We start from the raw sequence: 19641 nt of genomic DNA, 5'->3' as shown, positions 1-19641 counted from the left end.
ACATGAGGAGAATCATCAGGGGTATCCACAACAATCCTAGACAAGTGTTATGCTACTACATTTTCTTCACCTTTTTTGTCTCTAATTTCTAAGGAAAATTCCTGCAACAAGAGGATCCATCTAATCAATCTAGGTTTAGTGTCCTTCTTGGAAACAAGATACTTCAAAGCAGCATCATCGGTGAAGATTATGACCTTAGAACCTAAGAGATAGGGTCTAAACTTGTCTAAGGAAAACAAAATGGCTAACAGTTCCTTCTCCGTAGTGGTATAGTTCAACTGGGCATCATTCAGAGTTTTGCTAGCATAGTAAATCACATGAAGTAATTTGTTTTCTCGCTGACCTAACACAGCACCAATAGCATAATCTGAAGCATCACATATGATCTCAAAGGGTAGGTTCCAGTTGGGTGCCTGGACTATGGGGGCGGTAGTGAGTAAAGTCTTAAGATTCTCAAAAGCCTCTAAACAAGCATCTTCAAAGACAAACTTAACATCTTTTGCAAGCAAATTGCAAAGAGGTTTAGAAATCAAGCTAAAATCCTTAATGAATCTACGATAAAAACCTGCATGCCCTAAGAATGACCTAATATCTCTTACGGTTTTTGGGACCTGTAAAGTCTTAATAAGGTCAACTTTGGCTTTATCTACCTCTATACCTTTAGAAGATACGATATGCCCTAAAACAATTCCTGAACGAACCATGAAATGACATTTCTCACAATTAAGCAGTAAATTCTTTTCCTTACACCTAGTCAACACTAATGACAAATGATGCAAGCACTCATCGAAAGAAGAACCAAATACTGAAAAATCATCCATAAAGACCTCTAAGAACCGTTCTACCATGTCAGAAAATATGCTCATCATGCAACGCTGAAAAGTCGCAGGGGCATTACATAGCCCGAAAGGCATGCGTTTATACACAAAGGTACCAAAGGGACATGTAAAAGTGGTTTTCTCCTGGTCTTCTGGGGCAATAACGATCTGATTATATCCAGAATATCCATCTAAAAAGAAGTAATGACTATGTCAAGCTAATCTCTCTAGCATCTGGTCGATGAAGGGAAGGGGAAATTGGTCCTTCCTAGTGCCCTTGTTCAATTTCCTATAGTCAATACAAACACGCCAACCCTTGGTCACTCGGGTCGGTATTAACTCATTGTTATCATTTTGGACTACACTGATACCGAATTTCTTGGGGACAACCTGAACGGGGCTGACCCACTTACTGTCTGAAATAGGATAGATAATGCCTGCATCTAACAACTTAAGAACCTTGGTTCGAACTACTTCTTTCATATTAGGGTTTAGTCGACGTTGCATCTCCCTAGTAGGTTTGGTGTCTTCCTCTAAATAAATCTGATGCATACAAACAGTAGGACTTATACCCTTAATGTCTGCTATAGTCCACCCTAAAGCTTCCTTGTTATTTTGAAGGACAGTTACTAGCCTATTCTCCTGATCACTATCCAAGTCGGATGCTATAATCACAGGTAAAGTTTCAGATGGGCCTAAAACACATACTTCAGGGTATCTGGTAATGGTTTAAGGTCCAACTTAGGAGGCTTTTCTAACGAAGGAACTAGGGTAGACTTAGAAACGGGAAAAGGTTTGAAATTTGGTTTCCAGCCATTACTAGTGTCTATCAAAGGGGTTGAATCTAACAAAGCATTCACCTCATTAATCACATCATCATCATCATCATCAAAATCGATCCCAAAGTGAGCTAGGCATTTCTCTAATGGATCTTCTAACAAAGTGTTTGGTAATGACTCCTCGACTAATGTTCCTATAATGTTTACCTCTTCTATGTTCGAGTCACCTAATTCAGAGGGTAGCTTACTAATATTAAAAATGTTCATCTCAATAGTCGTGTTACCAAAAGACAAATTCATAATACCGTTTCGATAGTTGATGATCGCATTAGATGTAGCTAAAAACGGGTGACCTAAAATCACTGGTATTTGGTTCTCTGGGTGAGGGACAGGTTGGGTATCTAGGATAACAAAATCCACTGGATAAATAAACTTGTCGACCTCAATAAGAACATCCTCGATCACACCACGATCAATTTTAACGGACCTATCAGCTAACTGAAGTGTCATCTGGGTAGGTTTCATCTCACCAAGTCCTATCTTAAGGTACACATGATATGGTAGTAAGTTCACACTGGCTCCTAAGTCAAGCAACGCTTTCTCAACATGATATTTACCTATTGTGCAAGAAATGGTAAGGGACTCTGGGTCTTTATACTTAGGAGTAGTGGTATTCTGAATAATAGAACTCACATGACTAGCTAGAAAGGCTTTTTTCTGGACACTAAGCTTTCGCTTTCGCGTACACATATCCTTAAGAAACTTGGCATAAACGAGAATCTGCTTAATTGCATCTAATATGGAAGGTTGATAGTTACCTGCTTAAAAACCTCCAATATATCATTAAAGTCGGGATCAACATGACCCTCATTGGTCTCTTTGGAGATTCTATTAGTATCCTCATTTTCTGGCTTAGAAGGGTGAACTACAACATGATCACTATCAGGCATAACAACCTTATTGTCAACTTTCTTTCCACTCTTAAGGGTTGTAACAGAATCCACATGATTGTACGATTTCTCTCCTTTAGGGTTAGGATCAGTATGACTAGGGAACCTTCCATCTTCTCTCTCACTAATAAACTTAGCTATCTGGCCAACTGGAAGTTCTAATTTAGCAAGAGTCTGGGAATTATTCTTCAAATTCTGCCTGGTTTCTTGTTGAAAGCTAAGGTGGTTAGCGGATAACATATCATGGTTCTTTGCTAATATAGTAAGAGTTTCTTCTAAGGTAGAGATCTTTTTCTCGGAAGTGTTCTGGAACTGTGGTTGACCTGAAGAGTTCTTAGCATAACCAAAACCTAGGGGAGGCTGAGAATTACTAGACTGGCCTTGATTCTGGCCCTTAGACCAAGAAAAATTAGGATGGTTTCTCCAACCAGGGTTGTAGGTCTCTGAGTATGGGTCAAACTTCTGACGGTTCTCAAACCTAGCATTGTTATAGACAACATGAGCTTGCTCTTCACTAACTTGACCTTCCCAAAACGAGTTATTGGGTTCTACTCCACAACTAGAGACTTGAGAGGCTCTAATCCTATCATCAGGTTCAACAAGAGACATATGTTTAGAATGATTCAATTCCAAAGCTTCTAACCTTCTAGACAAAGCAGCAAACTTAGCATCTGACCCAAAGCTTGTATCTACCATATTGGTGCTACTTCTATTGACCAAGAGTCTTTTAGGGGGTCCAACACAAGGCTCCCACTGTTGGGATTTTTCAGCAACAACTCCTAAGAAGGTAAAAGCATCATCGACATTTTTACTAGTGAACTCACCAGCGCACATAGACTCGACCATGGCTTTGGTCGAATAGTCTAAACCATCATAAATAATCTCTACTATTTTCATTTTCTCAAACCTATGGTGAGGACATTGGGATAGGAGATCATTGAATCTCTCTAAAAACCTATAAAGAGATTCTCCCTCTTGTTGCATACTGGAACTAATTTTCTGCCTAACAACTGCAGTTTTATGCTTAGGGTAGAATTTCAAATAGAAAGCAGCAATAAGTTCCTGCTATGTTTCTATGGATTCAGATGGTAGGTTATTCAGCCAGGTCTTGGCTTTGTCTTTCAAGGAAAAGGGAAACATCCTAAGTTTCAAGACTTCATCAGTAAGGTCTTTAATCTTAATTATTTCACAAATTTCTTCAAAGTCCCTAATGTGAAAGTAAGGGTTCTCGTCATCTTTTCCTAAGAATATAGGGATCATCTGAAGAATACCAGGTTATAACTCATAATTAGCTGTAGAGGGTGGCAATTTAATGCACGAAGCTCTGTTGGTCCTAGTTGGGTACATGTAATCTTTCAAAGTAGCCATTGCTGGTACAGCTGAAGTACTAGGGGTACTTTCCTCACTAAGACTTAAATTCTCAAAACTGAAGTTTCCAAAAACGGGGCTCTCAAAAGAAGAGTCTTCGAGCTCCCCGCTTCCACAAGAAGAACTTCTAGGCTCGTCACTAATCAAACGGCCAAAAGTATCTCTTTTCCAAACACGCTCTCTAATGGACTCGAGCGATTTTGGCATACACTAACAAAAATTAAAATTAAAAATCCTATGGAAGGGAGGTTCTAAGCAAACACACAACAGGCTGACTCCACCAAAGCAAACATAAGATTTCTAGCAAACAAAAAGCATGATGGATCCACTTAGATTGTTTCTAGGCCATCTTCTATTCTTTCGAAAAGGAATTCGTTAAAATCTGAGGAAACCCCTCTGGAATCAATCCGAGTTAAAGTAAGTTGAATAGAGACGAGGGAAGTTGCATGGAGCTTTGATACCCAAGGCTTCACCGGCATTACAAGGCGGCGCATTCAACTTACAGAAACCATCATGAACTTCGAAGTATGCTTAAAAGAGTAACCAATATTTTTCGAACGACTTTCCTATTAAGCTCGTTACCCTATCGGTCTCGTTCTATTCCAAATTTTAAGGCTTAGGTTCGCGTTAAGTATTATTTTCCTAAGGAGGGCAAGAAGAGAACGGTGATGAAATCCGAACCCTTATTTTGTATGGCCAGTCCTTGCCCTTTACTAGGAAATTAAAGCAGTCGTTTTCAATTCCTCAACATATATACAAACGAAGGAATACATTAAACCCGCTGACAGGGGATTCGCGTGTGTTTAGATAAACTTACCTCCCGTTCCATACGGGGGATAAACCGCTGAAGTCGACTCGGGCCACGACTCTTATTTCATGTACGAACCCGAGGGGACGAGGCGATATCATAATCGCTGTCCTTCTCTGCAAACAATTTATATTTAAAACTACCCTTCCGTAGGGTTTAAAAAATAAAAATAATGTCCCAAAGTTTAAAGTCCAAAGTCCAAAAATAAAGTGCAAAATAAAAAAGAAAATTACAAGAATATAAAATATCCTGATACAATCTAAAAAAAAAAAAACTTTTTTTTTTTCTTTTCTTTTCTTTCGCTCTTTTCGCTTTGTCTTTGACTCCAAATCTTTAAGTATTCACCAAAAGCTTTGGAAATTTTTTTCTTTTGCTCCAAATTCCAAATTCTGTAATGCAAAGACAAAAACCCAAAAGACAAGTCCGCGTCGGCGGCGCCAAAAATTGATCGTTATTTTCAATGATGTTGTAGTAAAAGATTCGTTGAGACTTGTGAAGGTTCGATTTTTAAATTAAATTTCTTAGCTAAACAAAGATAAACTCAAATAAAGTGATATCAAGATTTTAAGACTAGACCAAGACTCCGAATTCCACTATTCCTTTAACTGATTGGTTGATAAAGATTATTTCAAGAATTATTATTAAGCCCTTTTTTCATATTAACTCACTAATATCTGTGAGGTTTCCAAACATTAAATTGTAATCCCTAAGCATGAATTATTAAAGAAATATTTCTGAGCATAAGACATCAAATTGATTCACAACTAATTAAGAAAACCATTTTCATCTCATAAAACACACAATTGTAATGATCTTAGTGGATTAAATTAAATGAATAATAATTAAAATTATAAAAAGAAATTACCAATCAAGCATAAGTGAATAGTTTCCTGCGCGGCCTTGGTCATGGGAGAATTAGCTCATCATCATGTTGGAAACACGCTCAAAATTCATTTTTATTGCTCAAAGTGTTGACAAATGACGAAAAATGGGAGAAAACCAATAAAACCGGGTTCGTAACAGTTATAAGTGTTACAAACCGAACTGTTACATAGAACGATAACTGTAAACTGTCACTGACACTGTAGCATAAACGACCGTCTCTGTGCATCTTATGTTCTTTCGTGTTCTTCACTACATCAGCAAAAACAATTTTCCTGGTACTCGATTTTACGCCTCTGTGATGCTATAAACTCTCCCAATTCTCTCTGTCCCCGCTCTGCTGCTCCTCTACACCTTATATAGACTCCCAGAACCGAAAATAATCCTCCATAACTCCAGCAAATTTTCCATTACTCGGCATTGCAGAAAAATATTCTCGGGAATATTTTCTTTCCATTCTTTCCTTCTCACGCGTTGATTTTATGCCAGCAGAATCTAAACTGTCTCCTACACGTTCCATAATCAGTGTAACATGTTGTAGACTCGTGCAAACTTCCCAAACATAAAGCCGAGAATATATTCCTCCCTGATTCTTCTTTGTTTGATGATTCAGCCAAATCTAGTCGACACAAATAGCTATACCAACCCAAATCCGAGATTAATCTCTCTCAAAACTCTCCACGATACTTCACGGAACCTCTTGGGTTTTGCCTTCCTTGTTTTCTTCGAATCCGAATATCCAACCCAACTGGATCGAAACCAACGACCATACCATGCATGTGATGCTCGAACAAGACTTCCCAAATGATTTCAGCCACTGAGTCTCACTGGAACACCTTCAAAATCTGAACCCTAATTCTGGTTATTTTGAAACCAGATTTTCCCGCCAAAAACCAGATTTGAAAGGTTTGGGATGACCTCCTCCTAACAGAGATGGGGGTGCGAATAACAGCTTCCTTGAGGGGTGCCCTGGGGTGCCCCTTATCCAAAATGAGGGTGCCTTTAGTACTTTTCTCTGGGGGTCCAAATAGCGCTTTTTGAGCAACTTTTTCTACACAAGTGTATTTCTACAAAGCACCTACACAAACATAAAAACACCATAATAAGTACAAAATCAAGCACTAACAATAGAGACACTGAGGACAATTCAGACACAAAAATGTGTCTATCAAATATGTTTTTGTTTACCTGCAAGCAAAACATATCTCTAGAAAAATATGTTAGCAGTGCTAGATAATATTGAGTTGGCCAAGAGAGATTTCGGTTATATAGTTGGATATTGGTTGGAATTATACAAAACCAAATTTATGTGCTTTATTGCATATCTTGAGAATATTTCGACTATCGAAATTCCTTGGTGTCCAAAATACCTTGGTCTATAAATAGTGAAGTTTGTTCTTCTTACAAACTCATCCCGTGGCAGACACTTCCTTTTGTAGTCACTGCTGAAGCCGACTAACAATATTAGTTGTAAAACTATCTTAGAGATGAGAGTAACCTAATAAGCGAAATTCCTTACGTCCGCTAGTTTAAAAACTTCTTTGAGATCAAGAAGCGTCTACTGAAAATACGAGGGTACCCAAATATACCTCAATCTAAAACTTTCCCACCTATAAGTCCTTTTTCCGAAAGTGATTGTCTATGGACTGAGTCGAGACAATACAACTAATCGGTTCACACTTCGTGTGATCGTCTATGGATACGAGATTGAGACAATAAGACAACAAGATAACTTGTGTGATTGACTATGGATACAAGATCAAGACAATACAACAACGAAGTATGTTTACTTGATAAAAGGTTCGGACTTAACCAAACACAATAGGATTGCTATCAAGTAAATAGGAACTAACGTTTGTGTATTTTACTTCTAATTATAATAAAACAATTATAATTGAGGAAATAGAAAAATAAAAGACACATCAAGATTTTGTTAACGAGGAAACCGCAAATGCAGAAAAACCCCGGGACCTTGTCCAGAATTGAATACTCTCAAGATTAAGCCACTACACAAAATCTAAACCAACTTCGTATAGTTGAGACCAAGCAACTAAACCTATAGTTCACCTAGTTCCGTCTGTATCCATGCGCCTCCAACTTGCAATAAGTCACGCACTTGGAACAATTTCTTTGGTTCGTATTCCAAACAGAAAAGGAACAACAAATCTGTTCGGTAACAACTACCAAAGTAATTGTCAAGATTTTGCAAAAGGCTCTTCCGTTTATCCCAATAAACTCCTTTGCCAGGTCCTTAGATCTATCTTTTCAACAACTACCAAAGTGATCTGAGTTTGACAAAAGGCTCTTCCGTTTATCCCAATAAACTCCTTTGCCAGGTCCTTAGATCTATCTTTTCAACAACTACCAAAGTAATTGTCAAGATTTTGCAATCAATACTTTGAATCACAAAGAATTGTATTTATGCCGATCTACTCAACTAATCAATGAAATCTATCACAAAGATAAACCGATTATAGTTGGATCTTTTTCCAGCCGAAACAAGTATTGTGCATACCAAAGATTATGAACCAAAATATCTTCTTTGTCTTCAAATCTTCTTTGATTTGGATCCGGGATTCTCCTTTAGCTATTAAGGAATATCTTTAAACAACAAAAGATAAGAGTTACTGCATATGTTCAAAGTATGTCGACATCTTTACTTTGTAAATCCTTTTTCATATTTACAATCTTGGAACCGATTTGCCACACTTCCAAACAAGTTTAGAATTGGTTCACCTGACTTCCAAGAACTATGTGATTGGTTATCCTATCAAATCACCATTAAGGGGTTCCACGGTTCTACCTCAACATAAAGTTTCGGTTCTACCTCCAAGGGGGTACGAGGATCGGTTACACTAGTTACCATAAAATGGCTAACTAAGTACTAGGATCGGCTACCACTTCTTATGGTAAAACTTGTGATCGGTTGACTAAGTTATAGGATCGGTTACACCAACTTACACCAACTTGTTAAACCTCTTACAAGGATCGATTACACTCTCTCTTGTGATCGGTCACACCTCTTACTAGGATCGGTTACCCAATGACTAGTATTTAGTCACACCAAATTCAAGATATTGATCTTACCATCTCAGGTGATTACTTAAGATCGGTTTCACTAATAAAAGTCATACCAATCCAAAAGTCAGGCCTTGTGAATATTTTTACCAAGATACATAAACAAGTTATGAGCGGTTATACTAAACACACATATTGGTAATTCAAAAGACTTGCAATGAATAACAATACCAATAAGCCTAGTGATTTCCCTTTCGATTCACAAAACAAGTTTATGAATTTACTTGTTTTAAAAGAATGTAAAACATTGTTTCCTAGGACGAAATCTTCACCCATACCCATAAATCACAATAGCATTCATACGATTATGTTGATGTCTTATATACGAAGTTCAAAACATAGACGTTATACTTCGTATTGTATTCCTTAATACTATGTCTAACTAGAGTATAATCATTCACAGCTTCGCAGTTATGTTTTCAATATGCACGACCTGAAAGATAGTTTAGGGAATGAAACCGTTCAAGTTGAATATTACTAATCTCAAGTGGAAGGATGATGTCGTCGTTGTAGCTCCTTACTTTCTCACATTCTTCAAGTCTTCACGTAATACTTGTAATGTCTCATATCCTAATACTTTCAAGCTAACCTATACGAAGTTGACTCTAGTAAATAATCAAGCGACTCTTTAAATGAGTTTTGGTTCACTAAAATATGACAACCAAACTTGACATACCAACGCTTGGTGGGTTCAACCGAGCTATGCTCTAACATCTACTAGTTACGTTGGTGGGAGACTAGAATTGCATTGTTATTTTATTTTTCAGTTATTGATTTGATTGACTAACGGTTGTTAACTCTTGATTGCACCTGGATTAATTATTCTTGACAACCTTCTATTCTGACATAAGGTCACTCAAACTACATCAAGAGATTAACGGTAGTTCAGATTTGTATTTAGATCTGTCGTTGACTTGTGATCATCCATTGTTAACAGACTCCGATCTGTACGTGATCGATCATAAGTTGGAATCAAGTTTGTTATTGTGCAGATGATACAAAATACTTTTGAAGATTCGAAGAAAATAAGATTTTTCTTATTGATTTTGTATCTTTGTGATTTGCTTCGTGCACAAACTTGATCCTCTGAGATCCGATTAGATCTTGTTGATCTTTTGATAGACTTGTTATTGCTAGTGATGTTTAGATCGACAAGCTATCATTTGGTGATACTCTTCAGTATCTGAATCTGGTAGTTCTGTTTGATTTGATATGATTAACTTGTTAATCCAGATCTTGGAAGATCTAAACCCGACAAAGGAGTTTAATTGATTTTAAACGTAAAAGCCTTTGTCACGCTCAACTATAATATCTCTGATTAACTTCCTGAAATAGAAGAGTGGTTACCAAACATATTAGTCCTTTACTGTTTGGAAGACGATTGAAAGGGTTGAGTGTTTATAGTCTTCTGAGAAGCTGAAGCAAAATCTTATAATCTTCAGAGATGATTTACGTGCGTTGGCTAGATTGGTTGTAGGCGCACTAATACTGAGGAAACTAGGTAACTAAGGGTAGTTTACTTGGTCTCAACTATACGAAGTTGGTAGTGGTTTTTGTATAGCGGCTTAATTCTGTGAGTATTCAAAACTGGACTAGATCCCGGGATTTGTCTGCATTTGTGGTTTCCTCGTTAACAAAATTTTATTGTGTATTTACTTTTACTTTCAATAATTATAATTATTATTTTAGTTATAATTAAAAGTAAATACGCTATACGTTAATCCCAAACACTTGGGTTGATCCCTAGAGTTTCGGTTTCGAACTTATACTGTATACCAAGTGTATACCTTGTGGTTGCTATCTTCTAGACAATATCTGTCTATATTAGATCATGCAAGTTATCAGACTTATAGATTGATATCAAAAAGATTGTGGTGAACTTGGTATCCTCATCATTTCATTTGTCTTGGAATTACATAGAACAATATACATAGTGCTCCTGTTACGGAACCGTGTATAGTGACCGTTCTCGGCAAATATGCTATTCAAACTATTAAGCAATATCGTGTTCATTTAAACAATTAAGACTTTAATCATGATCTACATACATAAGGTGTTTTAGTGATCAATGATGTCTTAGAGGTACTTATGAGAGTCATAGTAAACATATTTAAGAAAAAGTAGTTGAGCATCTGCTAATATTTAATGGGATTATTGTTGAAACAGTTCGTGAACCGTTCAACGAACTGTTTCACCAACAATCCCATTAAATATTAGCAGATGCTCAACTACTTTTTTTTAGTGAGGATGCTACGGTACGTAAACAGGGTTCGCCAACCTTTCAACAATTCGTGAACTTATATGTCAACGGTTCGTGAACCGGGTTGGTAAACTGTCGCATTATGAACTTAAGGTTTGCGAACGGGTTTTCTAACCTTCATGTATTCCAAAAACTCATATATATATGGTTTGCGAGATGGTTCGCTAACCTACCATGAGTCCAAATTACAGTAGTTTATGATACAGACCAATGAACATTCCATTGCTTGAATCATATTTCGACATGTTTAACAAGACAAGCTTGACTTAAAATTTATTTTCTGCAATAAATCTACTAAAATTCATACGACATAGTCTCATAAAGATAGAATGGTGAAGCATGTCAGTAAATAAAATGGTTCATTTTTCACATACTTTGTTGATGAAGTTCCCCAAATGTCTTCTTTGATCTTCAGTCTTCGTGGGTTATTCAGTGATGTCTGATACTCAACTACTAACTTATATACCTAGTCTGAGACTTGACTTAGTATACTAAAAATCAAGATATAATTTTGTTCATCTAATATTGACAACAAGCTTGAGATAGCAAAATTTGTGAGTTCGACCGAGCAGTGCTCTAATATTAAGGTCTGACCTGACAAAGCTTATTAGTAATATTTATCACAAAGTGCCGGGGCATGCAGAATCAACGTTGGAGATCTTGATCAGAGAACATACAATCGGGAAGAAAATAATCGTGCATCAGCTTCCGGTGGAACCATTCCCTTCCTCGATATGTATGTCTTATTGTGAATACTCATATTGGTTCTGGAACTCTAGGTATTTGGCCCGACTATACGAGCATCGTAGTGTTGCTTAGTTCTCTATCTTCAGCTTCCTCATCATAAAGTTGTTTCAACATTCGAACATGCAATTATTGTTGTGATGATGCATATGCATTCACATCTCTTCATCAGAATTTTCCATTGATGATGAAATTAAAATTAAGTAAATTGAAAATACAGGTAAAATAAATAGGTAAACATTATAAAAATATATGTAAGAATATGTGAGAGTAATTTGATGAAGTAGGGGTGTATATATGAATAAAGTAGGGGAAATAGCCGTTAAAAACTAGCCTTTAACGACCAACTTTCTATCGAGCATCGCTGGCGCTATCCGGAATATCGATCAATAGAAAGTATGTCATTATACACTTTTTCCACGGTGTCGCGACTAGTTTTACAGGCCACTGAGTATAACAAATGATTTTTTTTGACATACTCTGTAGGAACGACCTAAATTGAGCCCAAAAATACCTAACTTTGGTCTAGCTCAAGCTCAACATAGTGCTTGCAATGACCAGTCTAATCAGTGAAGCAAAATGATAGTGCTACACCGGAAAGTCAGTGGTACAACATGAAGCGCATTGATCGACGAAATGAAGCTTCATAGATAAAGACAAGCAATATCATTGACATATGCAACATGCAATGTTGCGATGATGCATATCAGAGAATTCCGAGTCATCCAAGCTCAGGGAATTGAATTAAGGACGCAACACATATCAGGGAATGACTTATGCACTGGTCAAAGGCTTGGCCAAAGATCTTGAAAATACATGCGCAACAGTGGCGATAACAATCACACTGGTGTTGAATATTATATAATCGACCAAAAAGAATACGAGTGATGCACATACCATACGAAGCCGAGCTAAACAACACACTAAGACTTGGAATGGCATGATTTTACTCATATGATAATGTCCAAGTGTGTAAAGTGGTCATACCAACCATAACGCCATCATGGTGCAAGAATGGCCCAGGTTGACGATTATGAATCAGTTATGCATATCACACGCGTTGCTGAGTATGGATATGGATTGGAAAGGTTATGAACAAGGTTTATAATCTTAATTTGGTAAGCATAACCACTAAGAACAATGTGTAGCAACAATCGCCGGACAACAAAAAAACGTAACGGTTACGCACATTGGTAATTGTAGGAACTGCTTATGGATATATGGATGTCCATAAACATGTGCACCTGTTGACACGCAATTTTTCCACCGTTACAACACTATAAATAGGCTAGGAGAATAATAAGTTTAGTTGTTTTTGTTTTGCTAGAAGAACCCCTTGTTAGCAGGTTGAAAGTTGCATTCGAGTGAATAAGCTTGTAAAATCCTTTGTTTGGCAAAACTGTTGCCTTCCCCTTCATGCAATGAAATGGATTAAGTTTGCATAGCTTTCGCATTTGTTATTTTGTCTTTTCCTTAATCTTGTGAAGCATTAGCATGTCAAACACTCTTGCAATGTATGGGAAAATGATAAGAGTTGAAGAGAGAAAATCCTAAGTCTTCGTTGCCAATCAGATGGATTGTTGTTGTTCGTAGTTAGTAGTGGAAACTGATATGACTGAAGCACTTGTGGCTCATGGAATTGCCCGTAGAAACCACCATGTTGCTGGCTTAAGAAAATTTGCAGCGGTATTTTTAAGTGGTGACACTTGCTCTAATGCTAGGGATACAAAAGTAAATAAATAAGTACTAGTAAACGAAATGGTACGATTTTGAAAACTCAGCGCTGCTTTTTCATCATATATTCTTCTAGTCGAGTTCAGTCAGTAGCCTAGTTAGTAATTCGGGATTCAGCAAACGTACGGAACGGCAAACGTACGAGTATTATACGGTTTTGTAAAATTCAGATTCGGTCCAAAATTCGGTCAACGGGACGTGATTCGTCAGTAATTCGGAACGGTATACGTACGTGTATGATTCGATTTATAAATGTGAATTCGGCTCTGAAAATTCGGTATCTATATATAACAAATAATTTGTATTTATAAGGTCATAGACCAATTTTTATGCATATGTGTGAGTTATTTAAAGAAAAAATAAACTTAATATGATGATATTAATAATATATACAACATTAGTTATCCAAGAGGACGTCATATGGTGGTTTAGATGCTTGGTTAGTGAGTTTGAGATCTCTCTCACCTTCATCTTCAAATCTCTTCAGTCGTTTTTGTTTCATAAAAATCACAACACGTCTAATATTCGGTCGTGTATGCTCGGGAGGCAGTAAAGCCCAAAAAATGGAGTCTTTGAAAAGTAAAAGCTAAAGAATTTATGGCGAATTAAGCGGACGTATCATTCGGGATACGTAAAATTCGTGAACGGTTCGGGAATAATTCGAAAATGCCACATAATACGCGACTTGGGTTCGGAGTTGCAAACGTACGCGAATAAGACGGTAAAATTCGTGATACGGAAGAATTCGCGAATGATTCGCGAATCATTCGACGAACTTACTAACTAGTGTCAGTAGTAGTAAACAGTACTCCCTCTCTCTCTCCGACTTTATCAGTTTTTTTTGAAAACTTTTCTCGAAAAAAATCCCCAATCCTTCCGTTCTCTACGCTCATTAGGGATGAATCGCAGAGGTGATCCTAACCCTTTCGATCAAGAAGAAGAGGTCAATCCTTTTGCGGTAATACTCCCTTAGATCTCTCTCTTTTGGTTTTCGATTTCATCTACTAAAATCTTGTCTATTTTGCTACTTTTAGTAGTTTTTTTTTGTTACTTAGATCTTGTTTTGTTTTTGCCGTGGGAAGAAAACATTTGATGCCGATTCACGAACGAGATTAGGTTAGATTAGGTTTATTATGGCTAATCAGTATTTTGGGTTTAAAATGTAGGTTATGTTAGAACAGAAGGTTAGATTAGGTTCATTATGGCTAATCAGTATTTTGGGTTTAAAATGTTGGTTATGTTAGAACAGAATACTGCAAACTCGACAATGAACTTAGCTAATCTTGTTAGTAAATAGGTGAAATTAATTGATAATGAGTATTTTACCAGTTAGTAAACATCTCGAACGAGTTTTACTACCCAGTTGAGTTTTCTAGGGTAGATAAGGGTGAGCAAAGCTTATGCTGGATTTGAAAATTGACTTGTTGCTCCTTCATCAAAATTGAAGCCAATAGGGCAAAGGGTTAGACTGTCCATCTCTGCTGGAAGGCGTGAATGATGGGAAAGAAAGGCCAACCATACGTAGTATCTGTTGGCATGCGAAGTCCAATCAATTTAGTCGGTCTCAGTCTCCAGTCACTTGGAAAAGTGAGGATGCTGCTGATCAATGAGGGCGGGCACTGGGCGAGTTTCTTTATACCCTATCCCACCTGTTTGAAGTTTTGAACAAAAGGATTCTCAGTCTTTTGAAAATTAAAAAGTTATGACAATTCACCCGTATGGAAGTTATTGCAGAATGGACACAACTAACAGTGAAGAGAATGTCCCAGTCTCAGATACACACTCATAAATCATCTCACTTGTCTACAATAAAGAATGATACACCACAGTAAATAAAAAGTGTTTCCATTATTATGTTATTAAATTCGATTATAGTGATGCTGTAGAATGTTATTGTATTGGATGGCGGCAAGTTGGTTAACCCTCAGACATCTTTTCGGAAAAGGTTGTTAGCATTTAGATACTTTTTGGCATCAAGTAGTTCTCCAGCTTCTGCTTTAGTATGCAGAGGAGGGAAATAGTAGCATCACAGATTTAATATTCGACCCCCCCGCCCCCACCATGCCATTTTTCTTTTTTTACATTAGTTGGATTACTCAGTCATCGGAATTCCCCTCCCGGGAGAGAAATTATGTACAGATTGGTTCTTATTTTGGTGCAGCAACCAACTGTTTTTTACTTATATATATATATATATGAATGAACTATTAGTGTAGAGAATGATATGCTCTTCCTCATATTTCTTGTCGGTGCTCTGATCTGATTTCGGACTTTCTAGAATTCTGCTGCACCTGCTTCAAAGTCACGTCTTGCATCATTGGTCCCTGAAGCACTAGGTTTTGGTCGAAAACATGATGCCAATGTGGATATACCACTGGATGCAATGAATGTAAGTATTTATATTCTTAGTTTAATAAACACAGTATCTTATAGCTACTCTTGGGACGTCAGTTTATTTACCTAAAGGCATACTGTGAATGCCAAACAGGATTCTAAGGATAAAGAAAGGGAGCTTGCATCTTGGGAAGCAGATTTGAAAAGGAGAGAACAGGTAAACTTGCACACATAAGCTGTTTATATGCTAGTCAACATACTTAAGTTAAAAAGTATTTGTTGTTTCTTTTGACTTTTGAGAGTGTTGCGATTAGTTTTCACAATTTGCTTCTTCATTGCAGGATATCAAAAGAAGAGAAGATGCTGTTACCCGAGGCATGCTACAGACATGAACTAACCCAATGCTGTTTCTTATTTCTAATCTTAAGTTTCCTTTTCTTCTTCAAATTTTTAACGAGTTGAATTTGTTTCTCTGTCTTAATAATACAGCTGGTGTCCCCTCAGATGATAGAAACTGGCCTCCATTTTTTCCAGTTATTCATCATGATATAGCTAATGAAATACCGATCCATGCTCAAAGGTTGCAGTATCTGGCTTTTGCAAGTTGGTTAGGTATGTGATACCTGGGAGAATACTCTTTTTGGAAAACTAGTTGCTACTTTACTTTACTTGATGAACATGAGCACAGACACGGACACAATAAGGTGTTACTTGTTCGTTTTTGAGGGATGCCTGGTTCTTCACTTTTTGGATAATACCGTTATATAAAGAAAAAGTGAAAAACTCTATAGTTAGACGAGTTGGAGTGGTGAGTTTCCAGAATGTGTAATTCTAGCTAAACTTATGAATTTATGTCACTGAGTCACCCTACATCGTGTCTTAAAAAATATACGAACCATATAATTTTCATGCTTCTCTTAACAGTGTCTGGCAAAGTTACAAGGATTTAAATTTATTTTTTGCGGCCGACTAATATATTCCATTCCTATGTGGTGCATCATTATCCAGAATACAGTTTACAAAACACTGTTCATATTGTTTTTGCAGGTATAGTCTTTTGTCTTGCATTCAATGTTATTGCTGTGACTGTCTGCTGGATTAGAGGGGGAGGTGAGCTTTTGCTTTTTAGACCTTATAAGTTGCTTGATTCAAAAAAAGATTATGTCACAGGATTTCATTTAGTTAAGAGCTTCTTCTTAGAGAAGATTCACTATTTGCAGGTGTTAAAATATTTTTCCTTGCTATTATTTATGCACTTCTTGGATGCCCTCTTTCGTACGTGCTGTGGTACAGGCCACTCTATCGCGCGATGAGGTATGCTGTTGTATCATGAATCTCCTGAATTTCCAATGTACTTTCTTCTATTTCTTAGGGTATTTAGTATCTGTTGTTATTTGAGAAATGCCTTTTTCCTTTACCCTGACTACACCCACAAAGAAATAAAACACTTTTTCAGAAGAAGAGTTATGTTCTATCAGATACATATAAACAAAAAAGTTTGTATATCTCTTTGGATTAGATGTAGGATTACTATTTGTAAGAAAGAGAACGGAAATCATATATCGAGGATACTGGCGTCAGTAAACCTTTCTCACAAGTCTTGAACTGCAGCTCATGATTGTAATACAAAGTCAAAGGAGTTGAGCAACTAAAAGGTTTTGGGTTTTGGTCCCAAAATAACCATTAACCAGTTGCATTTCTCTCGTCTTAAAAAAGATTGCTTTTCTAGCCTTCTATATCTCAAATCCTGACAATGAAAATTTGCTTAACCTAGTTTAACCAAAGGTTGCTCCTTCCTTTGGATTACTATTATGCACCATAACTCTTCTAAGGGGTCCAAAAAGGAAGTCCCAAATTTCATATGCATCATCCAGGTAATGAGCAATTGCTCGCCACATTGCATTAGCAGTTAGGCATTTGAAGGCTTCATTCTGTGAAGTAATAACTTTTGGAGTTTTCTCGAGGCTGCTTCCAAAAAAAAGTAGACCTAGATGGACTGTTCATTCTCCAAAGCACCCATACTGGCAAATACAGTGGCTCAGCATGAGAAAGCTCTGAGGAATATTTTTCTTTTTTGAGTCCGTAATTGTGTGATCTTGGTTTCCTTAACTACTAGAGTTTAAACATACTAAATATGATTTATTGAACTTGCGGGATGATGATTTCTGATTTTCTGCTTCACAGGACAGATAGTGCCCTGAAATTTAGTTGGTTTTTCCTGTTTTACCTGGTAAGTTTTCTTAACCCTCCATTCAAGTAATCCTTACATATACCTTTAGTGAATCTAATTTGTTGTACTGATTGCATTTTCCCGGTGCAGATGCACATTGGTTTCTGCATTGTTGCTGCTATTGCCCCTCCGATTGTTTTCCAGGGGAAATCGTTTACGTAAGTTTTGTACTTCGATATTTTTTGTGTCCCTCTCTAGATTTGTGAAGTAGGTTGAGTGGGGAAAAGCGATTCCCTATAGAGGTCATGTGCTCCATTCCCGAAACTTAAAATTTATCTAAATCCGATAAAATTTTAAGAGTATGGATCTTAAAATGATTTTTTATTCTTTTGTGAGGCTAATTTATTCTTAATTTCAGGGGTATTCTTTCTGCGATATCAGTCTTCTCTGACCATGTGCTGCCTGGGGTAAGTTGCTGAGCCATCTACCTTCATTTCTGATGCTCCTTGCTTTACTTTTTGCTCGATAACTATTTGTTTCCTTTCTCATAACTTAACTTGTCTCTATTAATATGTCTTCTTGCAGATCTTCTATTTGGTTGGGTTTGTTTTTTTTTGCTTGGAAACACTTCTAAGCTTTTGGGTACTTCAGGTTAGTTCCAATTGTCATCATCACTTTATACATATTACCCCTGAGTCTTCTGGTGGATGCTTTCTGAATTTGAGTTCCGAAGTAATATGTGAATCTCGTGCTAAAGATTTTTTTTTATCAGTTTTTGATGTATTCTTATATAGATTCCTCAGTGAAGTTCTAGGAAGAAGCAGTAGTTTGTAAAAAATCATTGCGCTGGATGGAACACTAGATTGACTTTTACGACCTTCTGCATTTGTGCTCACACACTCTTAACCTAAATTAGATGGATTTCCATTCCAGGTGTAATTTTTAAAAATTTGTCAAGTAAAAGTAATAAAAAGTATAAAATATGTTTCTCGGTGTATCCTGATGAAGTTCAGGACCTTTAAAGAGTGGTTTCATCGACTGACATGTGTAGACCTACTCATCATGGCATCGTACTTTAAAGAATTAGGTTGGAGTTTACGTTACATCTTCTTGAGCATTTCTCACTATTTGAATTCTGACCAACCACATTGGGAGAGTCCTAGTCGAGCGTAAGAAATTGTTCATCGTCAAACCATGTCTTTGCTTTCTGCGTCCTTTCTGTATATAGCGTTTGATTTTGATATATATATTTTTGTTTTCCTGTACAGAAAGTTTACATGTATTTCAGAGGTAATAAGTGAAGAATTCCTAAGCTCTAATCAATATTCCAGTCGGTGTTCATGTTGCAAAAAGCTATCAGTATATTCTTTACTTTCTCTTCGAGACAAGTTATCTATTTTGTGTGATTATGAATGTATTTTGGGTGACAAGGCAGGTTCTTCTTTTTTCTTTTTTTGGTTCTGTAATTTGATGTTCGAATCTTGTTATTAGAAGAATCTATAAATTAGGTTTACATTTGGAATTAGGGCATGTTCAGTAAATTGTTGAACCGTAAATGTTTCTGAATGATATGGTAATTTATGTCTACCTAGTTAACCACGTGAACTTACTCTATGGTTATAGTGGTATAAGATTATTCACTTGGTGGAGTTGATTGTATTGCCAAAATATTAAAGGCACCCATTCTTTCGTGTAATTATAATATAGATCGACTGT

At 36.8% G+C, this 19641-nt stretch overlaps 1 protein-coding gene across 1 annotated transcript; it reads left to right on the top strand.

Moving 5' to 3' along the window:
• Positions 1-14237: 14237 nt before the first annotated feature.
• Positions 14238-19574, top strand: LOC113297612 (secretory carrier-associated membrane protein 4-like). The gene is made up of 12 exons (XM_026546140.1): positions 14238-14379; positions 15700-15810; positions 15910-15972; positions 16097-16130; positions 16245-16367; positions 16803-16865; positions 16976-17069; positions 17940-17985; positions 18076-18143; positions 18344-18392; positions 18511-18576; positions 19194-19574. The coding sequence occupies exons 1-12, from the start codon at positions 14320-14322 to the stop codon at positions 19224-19226; spliced, it is 810 nt and encodes a 269-aa protein (XP_026401925.1). The 5' UTR covers positions 14238-14319; the 3' UTR covers positions 19227-19574.
• Positions 19575-19641: the final 67 nt, after the last annotated feature.

The sequence above is a fragment of the Papaver somniferum genome, chromosome 7 (assembly GCF_003573695.1).
Source record: "Papaver somniferum cultivar HN1 chromosome 7, ASM357369v1, whole genome shotgun sequence".
NCBI classification, from domain to species: Eukaryota; Viridiplantae; Streptophyta; class Magnoliopsida; order Ranunculales; family Papaveraceae; genus Papaver; species Papaver somniferum.
This window is presented reverse-complemented; position numbering and strand designations above follow the sequence as displayed.

Excerpts from the sequence above, each read along its gene's own strand:
- LOC113297612 (XM_026546140.1), top strand. The coding sequence starts at position 14,320 with ATGAATCGCAGAGGTGATCCTAACCCTTTCGATCAAGAAGAAGAGGTC. Across the intron at positions 14,380-15,699 it reads AAGAGGTCAATCCTTTTGCG|AATTCTGCTGCACCTGCTTC; the intron begins GTAATACTCCCT and ends CGGACTTTCTAG. Across the intron at positions 18,144-18,343 it reads TTCCAGGGGAAATCGTTTAC|GGGTATTCTTTCTGCGATAT; the intron begins GTAAGTTTTGTA and ends TCTTAATTTCAG.